Consider the following 21,600-nt stretch of genomic DNA (forward strand, 5'->3'; position numbering starts at 1 on the left):
ACACCCGCATGCCGTGCAGTTGCCACTGACTCATCCTCGGTACTGGTCGCCAGCAGATAGTGGTATTCTCCGGATGATGATGCATGCCGCATCCTTGACGCGAAGTGTGAACGCGTCACACCAGCGTTATCTTTTACTCCCCCCCCCCCCCCCCCCCCGACATCACATGGTATGAATCACATCAACTTTCAGTTGCCGACGTGAAGCCTTTGACGCCAGTCCGGCAATACGACACAAAATTTTCGTTTCCTACTGAGTATGTATCTGTTTCAAATTTGAATTATCATGCCCACTGGACTTACTGGTGAGGGCTACGAACATTGACTGCATCGAACGCCATCGCTCATGAACCCTTCGTTGTTGTAATATACCACCACTCTGTAACCTGCTATACTATCCTTGCCAACGTTACGTATCTTCAGAGCTCGTATGTAAGTAACGATAGTCAGTAATGTTACTGAACTCAGATGTGGTGTAACCCTGGCCTCTGCTCATGAAAGGGGAAAAAAAAAAAAAAACATTCATTACCGTATGTCGCTCAAACACGTTATCCATATTTTCTCAGCGGAGTGAACGAGTTGGCCAGGCATGTAATAAAAATCCGGACTGCATGTATTAGTCACGAGTCTAGATTCTGCATCCAGTTATAAGTACGTTTAAGTATATAAATTAAAGTTTCGGGTCTCATTAGTTGGCTGCGAAAGCAACATTTTCCGAGAAACATCGGCGAGTCACCAAAAGTGGGATCAAGTGCAGGGAAGTTATATATGTGAAGAAACGACGTCTAAAAACGTCGTAAGACATCCTAGAGTCCGTAAGCTTGAGCATCCCATTATTCTCTTCGTCGCAACTTACACACACACACACACACACACAGGACAGAGCAGGGCTGGGAGATAAGAAGCTTGTGTGTGTGCAAACATTAGGCCAACCCCAGTGATTTCTGTCGCCAGGGTTTATGAATCACCCACGCCTCACTCACACATTGAGAAATTAGTAAGGATATTCTTGTTAAACTAGTCATTACTGAATAATACTTTAGACTGTAAGGATAACGAAAGCGACAATGAAAATGTATCGAGTGTGAAAAAGTGAACTGGTGGAGTAATTAACCAAGGATGCTGAAATAAATTACCTTGGTAATACAACACATGGCAACCGACATTACGCAGAATAGAGACGAGTGGGTTGACTGGGGTCAGTGAGTATCCAAGCACCTTGGAAAGTTCCCCGCGTTAAAATCTACCAGGACGGTAAGCCATACCTCACTCTGTTACGCAGGATGTCTGTATAAATAAGGTGTGCAAGGCTCATTCCCCTGTAAGGGTAACGAGCCAGTAATATGTCTTTGAGAGACACTGATAACTTTAATTCCAGAGGGGCACCAGCAGAGGTCGAACAAGAGTGCGGGTCAATCCACGACATGAGCCTCAAGAGAATCTTAACAGTGTGTGGACGCAAACAGAGAGCTGTACCAAGGACGTAGGCTGGGACCACCGTGCTGGATGTGAATAGTCCACGTACAAGCCGACTTGACCTGGGAAACGTTGGTCGTCGCTTAGCATGCAGACTGCCGCACGCCCGGATCTCCCTGCATGTAATCTCTGTTTGATGACATTACGGTATTTGAATTCTAGTATTATTACGTTACATTCTATCATTTCTATGGAAAATACAGCTTAGGAATTAAGCATTAGTCGACATGATAGGCTACTGATGACCTTGACCGATATCTAGAAATGCTTTATGTACAGCTGACAGAAATATTTCTTCGTAAAACTTTGGTCAATTTTGAACCTAACTTGGATCATGTAAGGGTTTCAGTAAAAAAATGCCGTCTTTACTGTCGTCATCTTCACTTAAGACCATCTTCAATACACGTACGTCTTCATTAACACATATGTTCACTACATCCTTCTATTTATTACACCTTCAACACGCCCTTATCATCACTACATCTTTGTGATCACTTAGAAACATTTTCATGACACATGTTTACAGGGTCATCCTTATCTTCATTAGATCCTATCTATCTTCTCAATATTATCTTACTAAGCAAGGCTGAAGCTATAACCGGCTTGAAGTCGGCCTTGAGCCTAGCTTGGATCATTTTATACTCGCTGTTTTCTTCGCCCTCATCTTAGTCGCAAAAGCCATCATCAGTAGATCCCCCAACCTCGATATCACTCACTTTGACAAAGCCATTACAGGTAATATAAAGGTTGATTTTTATTTCGCGAATGGACAGACAGACAGACAGACAGGCAGGCAGACAGACACATCTGGATACGAGTGCTTACCACTCGTAATGCACTTATAATCCATGTAAGGATTAGGAGTTGGGGGGCCATAAAGGTAGTCAACAGATCGTATTGAGAGAGAGAGAGAGAGAGAGAGAGAGAGAGAGAGAGAGAGAGAGAGAGAGAGAGAGAGAGAGAGAGAGAGAGAGACCGGTAAAAAATGTTGCAGTCATGAAAATTTACTCTTGACTATCCAACAAACAGTCCAGCTGCTGTCAAACTACTCTGAAAAATAGTCTCTCTAGCGGATTAAAGTGCGAAGTTAGGGTTCATTCATGATCAAACATTAATAAGAAAAAGAATAAAAGGCAGCCATAGTATGTACCTAACCTTTCCCTGATACCAAATTCAAGCCACCTATTCTCCAGTGATACTGGTCAGCAAAATCCACTTGACGTCGTAGTCTTCAACTTAACACCTTACTTGTCATACACAACCTTAAAGCGCCCATACATCCACCCTGTGCCAAAAATGTCACACTGAGAGCGCACCTGATCTGTGTCATTGATGACACAACCTTGAGAGCACACACACACACACACCCCGACCCGTGCCAGTAATGGCACCGTGATAACACATAGACGGTCTGTGCCGGTAATGACACTCCGAAAATACACGCACCGACCAGCTTGCCAGTTGTGGCACCTCTAGAACGGGCTGTCATTGACAAGGGAGGGTCCTTGCTAGGCTTGAACCTGGCGAGCGTTTCTGAACGAACACATTTTGTAGAGATGAAACAAGGTAAATGTTGGAGAGGGGAGGGAGAACACATAGAACTCCCTTCTCACTAATGCACCTCAGTCCCTACGAGACTCCACCTATTTACCCTCACTTATCTTGCAGTTTTCTTTTTTTTTTTTTTTTTTGATCAACGAGATGATCTAAATAAAAAAACAACCCAGTCGGTTACACACTTATGCTTATTTAGCTTGTGTTACATTGATTCATCGATTTGTAACTGTACTTTAGAAGTCATTACAATATATATATATATATATATATATATATATATATATATATATATATATATATATATATATATATATATATGACTAAACTTTTAAAGCTCCGCATCACTTAGCAACATCCTGTTGGCATGAGACACTGCGCATCGTCTGTTTGTTTACGTGACCTAGATACCTTCTCCTTATTCCCATGGCAATAGAATTGGTCATCAAGTTTGAAATCTCTCTATACAGAGGCGTCTTTGGGAAGATACATAATAGTCATGTGTCCAGTTCTCATACGTATGGCTACGTTACATTTTTATCATTATCCTTATTTTCATTCACTTCAAATCAATTAACGGGAATAAATGAACTCCTAGGAATTATCAGCTGGGATATGGCAACTACAGCAGGATCACGATCTATTTCGTAATTCTACCCTGAGCGAGGAATCATAGCCAAAAATATTTCAGTCCCCCTGAGCCAACATCTCGTTTTCTTGTATGCGTGGGCGACTTTGGACGAGTTCGCGCACAGTCAGTAGTACCCAGTCAGCCACATGTGTCGGTCGTGCCAGAACTCGTGCAACAAGTGACCTGTGACCAGAGAAACTGTAAAACGGTACGCCATCTACAAACATCAGTTGGAGACTTGAGTGTTTCTTCTGACAAGAACCCAAGTGTGTGGTACATGAAGCTCAGCGCCTTATGTAGACAAGTGTTGTGGAGGTGATTACCATAAAGGTGTTTGTATCTGAACCAGCAACTTCTGGTCACTGGAAACTGACGCCAGATATCTGTCACCTGTAATTGTGAAAGTTCCTGAAGTATATACCTGTATACATATTCCCCTTGGACTAACTTCAGGCTTTCAGGAGTATTGTTCGTCAAGAGTGACAAGATGACAACACACATGGCCTTAAGGTTAGTGTTTTGAAATTTTTTTTGTTTATAGTTTGAAGCTAATTATTTTTTTCATATACCTGTGTACCTTAACGTGGCTAGCTAGAGAAATAGTTTGTGTATATATAGGTGCCCATATGCCACGGTGTCGTAATTAAGGCTGACAAAAAATTACCAAAATACACCAGAATATCACTGTCACTCTGCCCAGTTGCCTTTTTTTTTTTTTTATTAAAGGACGTAGTTAATCTGGGCCAATTACAAGCAATTGTCCTTAATGTGAACGGCAAATATCTGGTTCGCCTGTGTTAAGACCAACTCCTGTGTGGGATTAACTCCTATAAGGAAGTGATGCCTTGATTATGTGGGAGAGGAAGTCGAGTATGGAAGTACTGAAGGATTAGGGAGATGTAGATGGAGTAATTGTCACAGAATTCGGCAGTTGATAAATTTCATGACACATCCCGCTTCTGTGTCGAATATTACGTCTTGGTAATTACTTAAAAGAGAATGGTAGTTTACTTAGAGATTGGTCCGTTACTTTACGTTTGGGGATGTTTCTTAGGTTGCTGCTGTCTGTCTCTTTCCGTAGATTTAGTGTCCGTAAATTTGGTTTTAGCAAAAACGCATTGCCAGCAACCACGACAAAATCTCACCAAACATCTTTGCAGTGGTCACAGCAGGTGGAATATTTCTGTCATCGAATTACGAATCTATATTGACTGATCAGTAACGAAAATCTGTTTTGAGAAGGCGTCACTAAACTTTAAATTGCCTAGGAGTCTGAATGTTAGATGTTTGAGTGTTCGGGATTGCTCTAGTGGCTAGGAATGTGATGTGCAACTGCGTGAAATATGGTAGGATGAGAATTGTGTGTCCTCTGAGTTGCTGATAAGATGCTGACATCTAATCTCTTCACGGGTGCATATATGCGTGAATGGTGGATAACCTAGCAACGAAGTGTAGCAGTTGCCAAGTGCATTTGTTTGTTTATCGGTTTATAGTGCGTACAAGTGTGTGCAAAAGTGTGCAAGGTCAAAGAGGAAACGTGTGTTGAGCAGCAGCAGCAGCAGGGACAAGCGAGTGTATAGTTGGTAATGCTAATCAGCATCGCTGCTCCCATGAGGTCTGGCACAGCTGATCTGTCGAACGTCAACAAGGGAGGGGTATAGGCAGCGAGAGTACCTGCGTCTTGAAGGGATGGGGGTGGGGTATGTAGATGATGATAGACGATGATGTATTGCATGTTTTAAAGACTACACAGGATCTTCATGATATTATTTGATGGTAGATGGTTAGCCTCCAAATTATGAGATTTATTTAAAACCTAGACACTTAGTCTGGAGAAGGGATTATTTGGGACTTTGGTTTTGATGTTTTAACGTGAGTTTTGCTGAAAATTGAAGTATTCGTGTTACATGACGTTTCTGGGTCATTTAAGGATATTCCTAAGTCTATTCGCCATCATTAGATACGCTTAAGTATAGATATGATGAATATTAGTTACACGACGAGTTTAAAGGTCTTCAAAAATCTCTCTTCTATCTTTTTAATCCATAGGTTTATGCGTTCTTCCCTTACCATAAACAGCCTAGTTAGGATCCAGTGGTCTTGGTGTTTGAAATTCATATGTATTATATTGATCGTGTTGTGATGACAGCTTTTGGTTTCTGTCTCGAAGTCAGTTGTGAAAAATGTAAGAGCTCTTCAGTTTCATGCTTGGACCACAAGTTTTCATGAGCGGTTGAATTGTTGAAGAGATTAAAGACTTAAATAAGCCTAACAGCTTGTTTAGTTCTTTTGTTTATACGATGCGGGACAGACATGACCGAAAGTGAAAGTATTGTACATTCGTATGTATATAGAACTTGAATTATGATCTTTACTCATTAGCCTTATTTTACGGTAACAGTGACGTCATTTCTTGGGAGTAGATTTACAACAGGCTGTTCTCAGAATATTGGTAACTAGACTGGAATGTAAGGGCAAAAAATGTATTGATAATGAAGTAATTGTGTCGAAATGACCACTGCACTATTATTATTATTATCATTATTATTATTATTATTGTTATTATTATTATTTTTAGTAGTAGTAGTAGTAGTATTGTAATGTTTTCCCTGTATTTTCCAATGGAGCCTAATGGGATCCTTGGTGAAGAATATAAGTGCTATATTTGGTTGTGCAATCCACCGTCATTTGTCTAACTTTCTTTCCTTATGCATCTCTTTTCCTACTTCTACATCCCACTGTCTCGACTCTTCTTCTCATCACCATCTTTACTCAGTCTTTACTCTCTACTGCTGCGTATATTACAGTTCTTACGTATTTGAAAATACTTCCTTTCATTTTAGGGAGACGTGTGTGTGTGTGTGTGTGTGTGTGTGTGTGTGTGTGTGATCGCCATAGGTTCGTCAGATTTGTCTGTCCCTTGCCATTGGCTTTTGTTGCTTCTCAGTTGCTTACATTAAGGTAGATTTCGTAAACTTCTTACAAGGCGTGATCGGGACTTTACTCTCTCAGTGTTCAGTGTTTTTCAATTTTTTTTTTCGGTTGAGTTCCTTATATTCTGGAACTCTGATCTTCCACTCAGTTCCTTTCGTAAGATTTTATACCTTAAGCAATGTTGTCACAACCATTACCCAAGTTTAGATGAAAAGAACTTCATATATAGATAGTAAATTACTGGGGCGTTCGTATGTTTTTTTTTTTTTTTTCTCATCTTGATGATTACACATATTAGCAGAACGCCTGTTGATGAAAGTGCTGCTTAGGCTATAGAATTGTTTACTTTTCCCGCTCTTTATATGGTAACTGTTGGGTCAAGGGTGACGGTGAATAACACGATGACTTTTCAAAGTAACGAAACGTCTTAAATATCATGTTATGTGTGATGGTGTCTTCCCTGAGCACGATGGTAGGGTCCTAAGATATGTTGACGACTTGACCTTTGCCTTGACATGAAGGGAAAGGTCAGGTCAGGGTTTAGACCACATCAGTGACCGCTACACAGACCACAGTAGTGACCACGGCACAGACCACAGTAGTGACCACATCATTGACCGCTACACAGACCACAGCAGTGACTGCGACACATACCACATCATTGACTGCGACACAGATCACAACAGAGAGAGAGAGAGAGAGAGAGAGAGAGAGAGAGAGAGAGAGAGAGAGAGAGAGAGAGAGATTAGAAAGTTGGTTGACCGCCTCCAGACCCGTTTTCTTTTTCCTCTTGACAGTAGCACCATATTTGCCGCCGAGACTTAAAGCAACTTCCTGATGTGTGACCCCCACCAGAGTACCGGATGCCCCGACGCATGTTATCTTGAGGCTGATCTAACCGGTTCGTCGTTGGCAGAGAGAGAGAGAGAGAGAGAGAGAGAGAGAGAGAGAGAGAGAGAGAGAGAGAGAGAGAGAGAGATCTTACCTTAGGGCGTTGTGTGGCAGGCAGCAGCCACGCCCTTGTAGGTGAGGAGGTGAGGTCCAGACCTTACGGCACATGTAGAAGCAAATGGGCATAATGGAGTGAGGTCAGACCCCTGGTGGTGAGGTGAGGCGGGGTTGGTGGGACGCTGCGAAGGAAGTTGGGAGGTTCGACTCCCGGAGAGGGATGTTGGTAGAGGTTTAGACCTCTGAGAGAGAAGAGGTTGGTAGAGGTTTAGACCTCTGAGAGAGAAGAGGTTGGTAGAGGTTTAAACCCCTGAGAGAGAAAGTTGGTAGAGTTTTAGATTCCTGGAGAGGGAGGTTGGTAGAGGTTTAGACCCCCTGAGAGGGAGGTTGGTAGAGGTTTAGACCCCCGGAGAGGGAGGTTGGTAGAGGTCTAGACCCCTGAGAGAGAAGAGGTTGGTAGAGGTTTAAACCCCTGAGAGAGAGTTGGTAGAGGTTTAGACCCCCGGAGAGGGAGGTTGGTAGAGGTTTAGATCCCCGGAGAGGGAGGGTGTTAGGGTTCTCACAAGATATAATTACCAAGAGAAAACAGTATAGACAATCGGGGTACCTAGAGTGGCCTAATACATCAGCCTGTAGCCACTGAGAGTGACCCACGGTTTAACAAGCGGCCGGGCAAGTATGTAGTTCAGTTGGGCGGTCATTCATTTTTTTGTTTTGCCAGCCCACTTGCTATGGCTTGGGCCCGGTGATAAGTGAGTGTTTGTAGTGACGCAGTTGCATAGGTGGGTATGAGGTCGGTTACAGAAATGGGCTGAGGGTTGAGTGTATTTATTACACACACACACACACACACACACACACACACACACTGGTTGGGTCAAGACTCTAGATTTGTGATAAGCCAGCCGAGTGTGTTGGTTTCTTAGGCCTCAATACCACGGATACCAACGGCCTGATTGTGATAAAAATGAGGAACATACGAGTAGGTCAGAGACTGAGCCGTGGAGGGGTAGAAGATCTCCGAAAACCATCGTAAATGGGATACAGGAGGTGCGGTAAGGCCCCAGACCCAGCTGTGGGGATAGAAGACCTCCCAAAACCATCTTAAAGATATACATAAGGTAAGGTAAGGTCTCAGAGCCATCTGTGGGAGTAGATGATCCCCGAAACCATCGTAAGGTATACGTAAGGAAAGGTGAGGTCCCAGACCTAGCTGTGGGAGTAGAAGACCTCCCAAACTATTGTAAGGTACACGTAAGGTGAGGTTTAAGGCCCAGACCCAGCCATGGGGGTAGAAGACCTCCGAAACCATCGTTAGGTGCATGTAAGGCATGGTAGGATAGAGAGAGACAAGAATCCCAGCCAGCCCCTGGGACCAAGGAGGTAGGATGAGGAGACAGATCCTGGCCTTCCTCTGAGACTAAATTCATCTACATATGTTTTCGTATCCGATCGAAAAACGGTACAAAATATTTTTCCGCCATACCATCCAGAATATATACCTTTTTCTTGGGAGAACAGATAATCTTATAACTGTAATTCGTGGAGGAGAGAGAGAGAGAGGGGAGGTAGTCATTATCGTATGGAGATTAAACTGATCTTCATCAGTAGGGATGAAAGGACTTGTTGCTGCCCTCGTGCAGAGGTTGTGAATGACATGGTGTGTGGGAATCCTGCCAAGTTAAGTGGCCGCCCGCGACGAACTGCACCCTGACATTTTGTGTTGAAGGTGAGGGTTGTTTTGTCCTCAGAACCTACGTGTGGTGTGGGTTGCTCTCGTCTCCGAAGTCTCTCTCTAGCCTTTCCAAGATCCTTCCCCTCCCCTCAAAAACATTGTTCCTCTGAAATCGTATTTATTTAGAACGGCCCCAAGTGGCTTTAATGCTTCAGGTGTTTATTTGTAGCAGAACAGAGAGTGTTAAATTCCATGTCGAGGGGGAAAAAAGAATAAATTCCTGGCATCTCATTGTGGCATTGAACGAGTCATAATAGTTATGACTTATTGTCGTGTTTAGGTAGTGAGGTGAGTGTTCAGATGTATGCAGCAAAATGCTGGTGTTGGTGACAGATGTGGGTATTAAGTAAAGCTCAAACCATCAAATTTGGATGGTATTTGCTGCTTAATCTGACGCGTTGTGGAGTTGAGGTTTGAAGTTGAAAGGATTCGTAGTAGACTAGACTTCGACCTTGAATTAAGGGATGAGTTGGGTTGTCTGATGTTTTTATTTTGAGGACGCCACAACCATATGTCTTTGTTCCATGTTAAGGAAGAACTTCGTATTTCAAAGTCTTAACGAACGGACATAAAACGTGTTGTAAAGGATATCTACCTGGATTAGGCCATGGACCAGTCGTAGAGAGAGAGAGAGAGAGAGAGAGAGAGAGCTTGAGCTTCCAACATATTTTTTTTTTAGGGGAGACTTAAGTGGATTACCTCCATAGGTCACACCTCTAAAATTTCACGCGTCTGAGGTTTACAACTTTTTTTTTTTAAAGAAAAGTGTCATGAAGTTATTGCTTGTTTGGTTCCACAGTCACAATATTCCTGGATACGGTGGTACGGCTGTTAAACACTATAACGTCACCTTTGACCCGTCTCTCATATCTACAATCAGACATTCAAAGTTCAAAGTCAGGTTTCGACTCGGGCCAAGTCACTCTTTAGCCCGTTTTCTATGTTTGATTTTATGCTTGGCCTCTAAGAGGTCTTTTACCTTGAATGAAACCAACTTAAGAGAAATTGACCAAGAATTTATCTCATCTAAAACAGTTAATACCAAATATTTCTCCTTTAGACAACAATCCATATACTGTATAGCTTTAGTGGAATACTGTATTCTCGTTTTAGAATATTTTGACACCCCACGGGTTTATGGTATTTCATTAGAATACTGATGGAGTAAATTTGAATGAATTTTTCAATAGGCCATTGGACCCTAACGAGGCTGCTCGTATTAGTGGAAGAGAACCGAAATTCGGGGTAGGAGTAGAAAGATTTTTTCAAAGATGAAGACTTGAAACTTTTCGTATAAGTAAGGATTAGATAATGTTAATCGTGGATCTGAAGCGAAATATTTATCAAGTCTGTGCTTAAATGCATCTACGGTACTGTTTTCAACTACTCTTCTGTGATAAATCATTCCATATGTTAACAGTCCTATTGAAGATAAAGTACCTCGGCCCATTCGAGGTAAAACGGTCGTACAACGAGTTTATATTGATTACTAAGAGTGATACCATACGAGTCTTACTACGAGTGAAATCATACGAGCCTTATTACGAGTGAAATCATACGAGTCTTACTACGAGTGAAATCATACGAGTCTTACTACGAGTGAAATCATACGAGTCTTACTACGAGTGAAATCATACGAGTCTTACTACGAGTGAAATCAAACGAGTCTTTCCATAAGTAGCTCTTTAGATGGAGGTTATCGTCGAAGTCTTTAACGATCCTGGAAGACCTGTATTAAATATCATTTCAACTTTTCTTTTGGAAGTTATGTGAATTTAATTCGTTTAGTAGAGCGGGAATCATCTTTGTAGCAAGCTTATGTGCTCATTTCCTTCTATGTCTTTCCTCAAGTAGGATGACCACAGCTGAGCACAGAATTCGAGACCGGGACTCACCAAATGAGCCGTAAAGAGTGAGGATAATTTCCCTAGACTTAATGTCGAAAGCCGTGCCTTATGAATCCAGGAATTTTACTCTTCCCTTTTTACTGCTTTCGTGCATTGCTTTTGGTCACCAGTTATTATCACACCCAAGTCCTTTTCCTCATTTACCTTCTGTAGCCCAACAGATTTCATAATGTAGCTTGCATTTAACTATCGATAAGTAAAACTTAACACTTGTCGATATTAAAATTCATTTGCCACATTTGATCTTTGTTTACGGCCTATCAGCTAATTTCTTAACCATCGAAGTACAACGTCATCTATACCATGTGACAACTTATGTTAATACCTTCTGGTGTGGAACTTTATTGAATACTCTTTGGAAGTCAAACAGATAAAATGAACTGCTCTACTTTCGTCATACGTGTTGATTATATCAATAAAAGAAATCAAGCAGATACGTCAGACGAGCGATTTCGTCGTAAATCATGCTGAGAATCGTAATATTGTGACTGTCCTCTAAATGGCTTACAGTCGTATACCAAATGATGGTTTTGATAAGTTTACCAACCACAGACGTTAAGGTAATTGCAATGTAATTCTTGGGCAGTAATTTATTAGTTTTTGAATATCGGTGTGTTACATTGGCAAATTTCCATTCCTCTGGAACATTTCCTGTAGCAAGTGACTATTGGGAGAGAGCAGTTAAGGGCTTAACAATCTCATTTTTCGCCTCTTTATTATCTCTGGCATTAATGTGCCACTCTGTTGTTTAATTTTACTATTGTGAATTGTATCATTCTCGTCTAATATTGCAACTCTCACAAACTGTCGTACCATTTATGTCGTAATATTGTCCCTCTGTCAGGCATTGTCTTACAATTATCTCTTATTGTACGTGGAAATTTCGTACCTCTGTCGGGAAATGACGTACCATTATATCATAATGTACCTTTGTCGGGAAATGCTTGAGCTTATGATGTTGCACATCGGTCAGGAAAAAGAAATACCATGGAATCGTCCCTCGCACCTCTCCAGATGTCTTGTTAATTCATCAAAATATTATTTATCGGGTTCGTCCTACTGAGTTATCAAAATATTGGTTGTCAGTTCGTCTTTCTTAAGTTCTCAAAGTATTGTTTCCCATTCGGAAATATCATCTGTTGGTGTGTCGGAATTCTGTAAGATGAACTAGGATACTCACCCACCCTCCCTCCCTACCTCGTACCCACTGAGCCAGCCGGACAACGCCGGCGGCAGTTTTGGCAGCGGCCTCCGACCTTGGTAATATTTAAGCTGGACGCGTCTGTTGTGGAGACATGGTGGACGAGGAATTTCGGAAATCCGGTGATTGTTCTGAATGAACGCTGAAGTCGCAGTGTCATCCACATTGCCGTTGATTTGGGGAAATAAGGACTGTCGGTGATTTTCACTCTACGACGTTTTAGACTAGGCTAATTCGTTTCTGAATTCCACTAGTAAATCGGACGGTGATTGTTTTCACACACACACACACACACACACACACACACACACACACACACAACTTGCAAACATAACTCCTGAAACGATTTTAGGGTAGTTAGGTTAGGCCTAGAATGTGGTTAAAGAAATACTACGTCAGGAAGGTGTAATGGCGTGTGGTTAGGGATGCATGTTGCCCCATGATGATGGAGGGGTAGGGAAATGTCCTTACTTTAGGGTTTGGCAAGGACCTCGAAGAGCATATATGGCTGGGTATTAGCACTACTACAGATGATGATAATAATAATGGGTATAATTCCGTCAACTGTTGAGATTTAAGAATAATTTCTGGCACAATAGCGTTCAAAAGCGATAGAAAACCAGCTGGCATAACATTTTTTTATGCTATACTACCTACCACTTTAGCTCTGATGGGTTTCCAAGTTTTGCTTTCAGAAGAATTAATGTTACTATATACCTATATACTTGGACTATCGTTCACAAACCTCCAATGTATTCCTTTTTTTTTTTTTTTTATATAGATTACGAAAACTGTCTCTGCTCAAACCGGAAAGATAAATTCGTCATTTGGGCTGGCAAGTCTGGAATACCGGATTGGATTGCCATTTCCGTGTTCTGTCCTTCGGCATTTATTGGCATGGAAGACAGAGCGCATACACGATATTGATACATCGAATCTTTGGAATGATTGCTTGGTTTTTTATGATTGTCGAGGACGACGAAGTTGAGGAAATATCGCCATGGAACATGGCTTGCCCGTAGCACTCACCGCATGGGAGAAATAATACGTGCAAGTGTTTAGCACGAAATTTTGATGAGAGAGAGAGAGAGAGAGAGAGAGAGAGAGAGAGAGAGAGAGAGAGAGAGAGAGAGAGAGAGAGCATCGGTAACGACATACGATGAAAGTTTTGCCATGGAGTGGGTAGGCGTGTGATGTTGCTAGCCATAGCGAAGGCCAGACTGACGACAAGTTCAGGTCAGGTTCAACTTGAAGGCGGCTGGATGCCAAAGGTCACCTGAAGCTCGTGTGAAACTGACTGAGCGACTCTGTGTGCTCGGGTTGTGCAAAGTTTACCATCGGTCGCTTCTTCTCTTTTTTGATTTGGCTCGTTGCTACGTCTCCATTTTTTTTTCATCTACGTTTTCTTTTCCTTCGTTGCCGATGCTTCCATTTAACCTCCTTCGGAACCCAAGAAGCCTTCGACGTTTTATCATCATTTCCACCACCACCACCACCATCATATCCTGCTCTGCCAACACTTTCACCCCCGCCAGGTTTACAGCAACAGCATCAACATTGACAACAACACATACCATAACAACTACCTACAGGGCAGTCGAGGGTAGTATCTAGCTACAGTGTAGTCAGTACAAACACCGACAACAGCAGCTGTTGTAACTGCCAACACCTAAGGCAACATCCGCGGTAGTTCAGTTGCCACCACACTTACCAACATCGGCAGTGACAACAGTAATACCACACACTCACTGTCATCAAGTAGCGACAGTGATATGAAATCTCCACAGCAGTGACTCAACCACCAGGACATCTTTTAACGTATTATAAAGGCAGTTCTACCCCGGTAGACCTTTCCTTATTTCTCCCCCAGTACTCAAGAACAAGAGCCATTTTTACCCTTCTTGGTATAACAGTTGTAATATTCCTTGTGAGTTTTCTGTCATCTTGGTAATTATGATTTGTCTTCACGCACATTCAATGGGTCCCTTCTGAAAATTAGCCACAGTTGTGAAAATTCCTTAAAAGATATCTTGCTCTGCATACTATCACAACAAACACTAAAAACTGCCTTCACACAACACCACCTATCACCGCCAGCTACTACAACTGGATCATCAACAACCCATCAACGATAACCACCTGGAGCAACGAACAGCAACATTGCCATCACAACCAACAAAGTCCAGGGCTGACAAAGACGGTTCTAACAAACACACAGACTCCCACAACACACCTTAGAGGGATGACTAGTGTGTGTCCTGCAGATGATGTGCGTGATGTGGTCACTTCTCAGGGGGATCACGCTGACCGCTAATGGGGTGCTCGGTGGAAGGTTCATGGATTTATATGAGCTAATCTGACGTAGTCCCGCCCCATTACCCCTCACCACCCACCCTCCACCCTCCCTGAGAGAAGTGGCTGAGTCCGGCCCACAGAGTTACCATGCAGCCAGCAGGGTTCAGTACTGGTGTCAATGTTTATAGCGTTTATAAACTGATTCTCTCATGTAGATGTTTAAATTATGAAAGAAATGTAGAGGATAAAAGTCAATGAAAACTACTTTGTAATATCTTATCTTGATGGAAAGGAATGGATGAGCAAAACTAACCAAGAAAGCCACTAAACATACGAATTGTGGGATGTCATCGAACATACGCTGTCAGCAGTTGAATCTTGTGAACTATTAATAATGATTAAACCCAGCATGATACATGCAGTAAGGGTATATGTATCATTTATGTATTATTCCGTAACAGTTTTTCGTTTGAGTTTACCTTTTAATTCATTTCTCAAATGAAGTGAGTACGAATGAGCTTAATTTGGTAAGTGCCAAAGCTTAGAAAGATGATAAATTGTAGCAAGTTGCATCTTAATCTTCATCAAGATTTACGAGCATTTCGTGTCATGTTTCCCCCTCCCTCCCTCCCGCCAGTATTGACGCCTCCTCCTTCCCTCCCCCCACGATTCTCCCATAATATTACCGGGTCTCATCGTTTTTCCCCCCCAGAGCTCAGCAAGTCCGTCCGGATCTAACTTAAGATCTTGAGTCTCTCCCCCCAAATCCTCTCTCGTATGATCGTGTATCCTCCCAGTACCGTATATTTCCCCACATATCGTCCTTACGACCCACTTTGCTCCATACCAGGATCTTCCGGGGACTCATCAGATTCTCCCCCTTAAATCCTCTTCAAGCCCTATTATATACCTCCCCAAATACCAAGTAGGTTACACAAGGTTTCCTAAAATCATCTCAAAGTCGTTTTATTTCCCTGTATCCCGTGCATTTCCCAAGAACGTCTTAAGAGACTTTTCCTAGACCGCTTTTCAGTGCTCACCTATTTTCCACAGGTCTGTCTCCTTCCCCAGGCTCCCCTTTCGTCCTCAGAGGAGCAAAATATTTCTCCCTATTACCGTTGGGCGTTTAAAGATAAGGGAAGTCGAAAAACACGACCATTGGTAAAGTCGTTCTTGAACGCTGAACATTGTCTCTGGTATTTACCGCCGGCACTCGGCGTCTTGGTGGTGGGGTAGGTATATTTAGATTTCCCCGAAGCCAGTACGTGAAACGTTCGAGACTTTTCCCCGACATGGATGGTGCAATTTCGAGCAAACCTCAGGGTGGGTGTTCAAGGATATGTAATTAGAGCTTGTGTTCGTGGACATGGGTGTAACACATATGTGTATACTGGTGTCGAGGCATGGGACAGGCATGTAATGCTGGCGGTTGGGTGAAGCGGGTGTTGTTTTTGATATATACGTGTTTCATATATGTCTTGGTCATGGAGAGTGGTATGTTTACATGGGATTAGGCGCTTGAAAATATATTTTAGGCACGATTGTAACACGTTACTCGAGGTGGGTAATTGGGTGTACCGGTTATAATTGTTAACTGGTCCAGAACACTGTCTCAGATAAGGATGGGTAAATTATACCTTGGCAAAGGTGTAGCTCAAATCCGGGCATGATTCCTGCAGGTGTACGTTACCTGGACATGGGGTGTAACCCATTATTGAAGGAGTGTAATGTTCGTGGGTGTAGCTTATCTTGCCTTGACCCTGAATTTAGCCTAGTGTTTAGTGTAGCGTGCCGGGCCGTGGGTGTAAGCTAGTCACATTAATGTTGAAGTGGGTGTAACCTCCTCATCTGCATGACCATGGGGAGGAACTAACCTACCTACTACACCTTACCCTTGCTAGATGCCAGAAACTTCGACACACCGAGATTCGTTGTAGAATTAGAGTATTTTGTTTTTATCTTTATTTCAAGGGATATACTGTATGAATTGGTATAGGCTTTGCTATGAAATTATTAGAGTACTCGTGTGGGACATTATTTATTTTTCGTTTTGGAGCAAATGTTTCCCATTTATTTTCCCTCCCTCTTTATGGTTGAAGCTGGTGTACCGAACGAGAAGAGTGTTCCACTACGTTTAAGGGATCCAGTCAGTACTGTTACTCTTGTATTAGAATTTTATATGATCCTCGTGTCTGTCATTTCCAGAAATCCCAAACCGTTTTCACTCGGTTTCCGTTGAAGTTCTAGTCGTATTCACCAATCAAGTGAACAAGAATACAGGTCTATTTTATGTACTCGTGGGAGCGTGGGTTGAATATTCAGTATGGCTGCTTTTGAATCTCGCAGTATATCTTGACGAGGCTTCTGACCCGTTGAGTAGAGGAAACGTAAAAGTTATTTTTACCTTTCTTTTCCTCCCCTCTTGAAGCTCTGAATAATGTGCGTGGGGGAATCATCACAAACCACATCATTGGCCAAGAGTACCCCTGTGGTGTAGAAGATCGTTACGGCTCTTATAAAGTCAATAACAGTCGTCTGTTGATGGTGGGTCTTTATAGGTCCTTAGATAAAATTGGATCCCTTGCCACCATCATCCTCTCCTCGCAGCAAAGCTGCCAGCTCCAGCTTTAGGGTTATCGGATGACTCGCTCCTCCTACCCATTCGTCAAGCTTTGTCTTTTGCTGTGGAGTGGTTTGGTTGCCTTGCTTTTCGTGCGCATGTTAGCCTCGTACCTTTGCATCACAGGACACGCTTTGAGTTTCACATCAGTGATATTCAGTCGTAGGATTTAACTATTGAGTTGGGATGCTCAGGCGTTAATTTCTGAATGAGAAATAAAACTGTGTGAAAAAAAATAACTGCCGGCAACATGGTTGAAGGTGGTGGTGGCACTCAAGGAAAACTGGATACATGTCGTGCTGTCAAAAGGGTGTGGCTGTGTCGGAGTGCATCGCTATCCATCCCTCCATTTCGTATAATTCATGTCCACCGTATACAATAGGTCTTGTATATAAGAATTTGAAGTGTTTATATTGCTATGACGTTCTTGTAGATGAATATAATACTGAACAAGCATGATCATATCCAATGCCATAGATAAGTTAAAATTGTATTGTCGTCTCAAACCTAACTCGTAAGACAGTTAGATCGTACTAGACCTTGAATTTTTTTTTCTTCATGATTCTTTACACGGAAGCTTTTTTCAAGTGTATCACCAAGCGCTCTTCTCTTTGTTCTTCTTTGAAATAGGTTTAAGAAAGAGGTAGCTCCGCCGTGAATGATATTATATCTATATGCTTTGATTAGAAGCTTGGTGATGATGTTAAAAAGAAATGTGTTTTGCGTAGTTAAAATTTACCACGAGAATGTAGCGAGCCGCTGTAGGAGGAAGGAAGGTAGGAGTCGTGGGGTAGAAATAGGTCGTAAATAACTTGAGCCAAGGATAAGTAAGGATTTAGTTGAAACAAAGCCAGGAATTGCCTGTCATACTTTGTCCTTGTAACCCGTGGGATGGGTGATAACAGGAAGGTTTGGTCCTGGGGCGGCGGTGGCGGGGGCGACAATGAGCTAGGCGTCACCATGGTGAGGGTGTTGCGTTTAGGCTTAAGATGTGTAACAGCTAGAATGATGAGGGTGGGTGCAAGTGGGATGGGAGCATGAGAACAGGGGAATAATCAGTGAACGTAGGAAGGAAGCATGAAGGTCACGAATGACACTTCAAAAAGTTTTAAGGATGTCAATGATTGGATTACGATATACCGTTTTTTTTTTTTTGGACGAGGCTCCGGGTTGTTCGATATTACTATTTCGACATTTAGCATGTTGCTTGAACATTTGGAATTAACTTATTGTGACACTATGTTCATGTTTTGTTTTTTCTTTTTTTTCTGTCAGATGTTGACAGACGGGAATAACACGCATTTGGTTCCGACATAGTATTGGTTATTGGCTATATTTATACCCAAGCTCACCCCCATCCATCGACGCGTTGGGGTGACGCCATCAGTGACTGAGCCCTCTGAAGCCAAGGCATGTTTGTTATCACTTGAAGGATACTCGCGCTTGGTTAACGTGGCCAGGGCTATAATTACCACCTTGTGGGAGGTTTTGGTGGAAGGGGGAAATGGCTCTCTTATTAAGGGCGGGACGGAAGGGAGGTTTAGGGAGTGTATGGCAGTTACGGATAGGGAGAAGGACCCCTTCTCAACCCCTCCCCAACCAAAAGAAAAAAAAATGAAGGTGACCTTGGCGAAGCGGGAGGTCTAGTGAAGAGGTTATGTAAGGCTGGTCCCTGGTAGGTAAACCGTGTTGGCGCAGCTCACTTCTGCCCCAGCGTACACTGACCTACTTATTGCTGTGTTCCCCCCTCTTTCCCTGCCAAATACTGACTTGTCTATATACCGCCTCCTTGATCACACTTGACTATATTTGCCCCATGATGTCTTACCAGTGCCGTGAGTTACTCGGCAGTTGTTTACTTGAAGCTGAAGCAGGTATACTCTACGCAGTCCCTCCCTGACCGCTGCCTTCATGCGTTGTTGTCTTCCTCGTTTATGGCGCATAACCTTGTGGGGGGGAGGGCTGGACTTAGTTTTGCGTAGCCGACAGCACCATTAATGCTGAGGTCTCGTTTGTCTTATAGCTTATTAAATCTAGAGTCTCTTCATACCATAAAGACGTCAAGCTAGCTGTTTTTACAGTTTATTATTGAGATTAGGACCTGAAGGTTGTAGAACTGTTGGTCTGTAAAAGCTATTAAGCTGCAAGCATGATAAGGTATGATAAGGTTGTAAGTTATAGGTTGTAAGTATAAATATAAACCCCTAACGTCCATATGGCTGTGTTGTTCGTACCTCACCATCGACGATTGCTTGATCACCTCAAGAGATGCACCACGTTAATTTGTTGATCTCCAGCTTAGCTCGGTGTTGGTGTCATTGCACCATGCTTGCCAAGGTTAAGGGCACCAGCCCCCACACTGCTTGGATCAGGTGGCAGTGCTTGGATGCTTGAGTCAGATTGCAAGTCCGCTGAGTTGGGGGTGTGATGTGTTTTGGTCGTAGTACCAAATTGGTTTTGGAATGCGGATCTCTTTGCAATTGAGCTGTGTGTTTGAGGTGTGGGGGACTTTAAATGTATGTGTGATGGAAAGTTTTTTTTTTTTGGATATATGAAATGTGATTGCGCCTGGAACTTGTAATGTTTGAAATGTATGGACAAGAGTATTTAAATTTTATAATTAGAAGCGCAGAACTTCAGGGTATTATTCGTAACAAGTGTGAATTTGGAGGATATTCCTGGCAACAAGTGAGACGTTTATGGATGTGGATTTATAATCACTGTTGTTCACTAACATGTAGTTGTTAACACTGTTCTTATGCCGTGCGCTCAAGTAATGCGTATATACCAATTATATTTGATACGGGAGAATTTTTGCCTTTGGAATGCGCCTCGCTGTAAGGGTTTTAATATATCATGCTAATTAAATATGATGTCAAAATCAGCAAAAAAAAAAGAAACCAAACCCTCCATTGAAGTGGAGGTTGTAGAAGGGAGCAAGAGGTGGGGGGTTCATCTGTGGGTTGCGTCATAAATAGCTGGGCTGTGTTGGCCTCATATGTTGTTTGGGTTGCACAATACAGTGCGTCACTCGCCCTCAACAGTAGCAGTTCCCACGACGCTGCCTTCACTTGGCGAGTTGTGTGCTTCGCTGTGTCTGTCGGTTTGATCCGTGAGGCTTTATAACGCTGTTCTCAGCTCATTAGACCACATGCGTTACGCCACTGTGTGTTGAGCTGCCAGAGCACATGTGGTGGTGGTGGTGGTAGAATGATTTGGCGGTCGTCAGTCACACTTTCCACAATTGTCACTTAGTTTTTCCTTTTTTTTTTTTTTTAAGACGCAAACGTTAAGTGTCAAAGGCAAGTGTTATGTTTTGGAATCGCATGGAAATTCAAGTAAATCAGAGCTCGCATTATCAGATCGAATTAAAAAGAAAAAAGTAAATGGTTATCTATCCATGGACTCGACAATTTAGAAAATGGATCTCACATAGTATTGAAAACGCCTGTGTATGTCTTATCTCTGATCATTGGTAGAAAACATTTGGGTCGCTGCCGAGGTTCGTAACCCAACCGACGTGGAGGGGCCCATGTTGCCATCCCATGACCCGCTGTCGCTTTTCTTTTTTTGTCCCGCTGGGTAACGGGGCATCCGAGGGTTTGCGTTTTTTTTTTTGTTTGTAGTTCTGCTATTGTGTTTTTTTTTTTTTTTGCGAGATAATGTTGATGCGGGTGTATCTAGGGCATGGTGGCTGCCGCTCGATTGTGTTGCCGACCCCTGGAGTAGCCAGTGCATATGTGTCGACGGAATATATAATGCCATCCGTGTTGAGCTCCCTCTCCCTTGTATGTCTGTGTAGTAACCTCGTCGTGTTTGACTTGCTATAAGGTAACGTTTTCCTTATACATATATATCTGTATAAAGAAAAAATTGCATCGGATTTGTAAGTTCACAGGGACGCACTGGCCTTCACTTCATTGTTCTCTTACAATTCGTGGATGTATTTCTTCAAATTAGTATGACCAAGAGTTACAGAATTACGTATTTGCCGAACCTTGAGCAAATATGAGAACGAAGGAATTCCGTATTTTACGTCTGCTGGATGGAGGTACAAAGATGTCATCTCACTTTTGTTGACTTCTGCTTTGAAGAGCAATGCCGTTGGCGTCCCCCCACATCAAGATTTAAGCTATTTTCTTTTTACCTTTCATGTTTGTTTGTTTTTTGGACCACTGAACACCAAAAGTACATTACTGCTATCGAAAACAAAACACTCGGTTGTATACATAACCCCCAAGTCACTTTCTTACTCCTTGAACTGACTTTGCCATAGTTGAAAGTCCTCCTCCTCCTCCTC

At 42.5% G+C, this 21,600-nt stretch overlaps 1 protein-coding gene across 19 annotated transcripts in view; it reads left to right on the plus strand.

Moving 5' to 3' along the window:
- The first annotated feature begins 1,490 nt into the window (after nt 1-1,490).
- Nucleotides 1,491-21,600, plus strand: part of LOC139749210 (uncharacterized) — a 48,000-nt gene continuing 27,890 nt past the window's right edge. For 17 of the 19 annotated variants that reach the window (XR_011712924.1, XR_011712923.1, XR_011712913.1 and 14 more), the window contains exon 1: nt 1,491-1,622. Coding sequence is in view for 3 of the 19 variants with exons in the window: in XM_071662899.1 (XP_071519000.1) it covers nt 1,564-1,622 (59 nt within the window). In the remaining 16 variants the exon portion in view is untranslated. Of the gene's footprint in view, nt 1,623-3,774; nt 4,171-21,600 lie in introns of those variants that run through there. The other 2 variants (XM_071662901.1, XM_071662900.1) reach the window with 2 other exon arrangements.

Source organism: Panulirus ornatus, chromosome 6 (assembly GCF_036320965.1).
Source record: "Panulirus ornatus isolate Po-2019 chromosome 6, ASM3632096v1, whole genome shotgun sequence".
Classification (NCBI taxonomy): domain Eukaryota; kingdom Metazoa; phylum Arthropoda; class Malacostraca; order Decapoda; family Palinuridae; genus Panulirus; species Panulirus ornatus.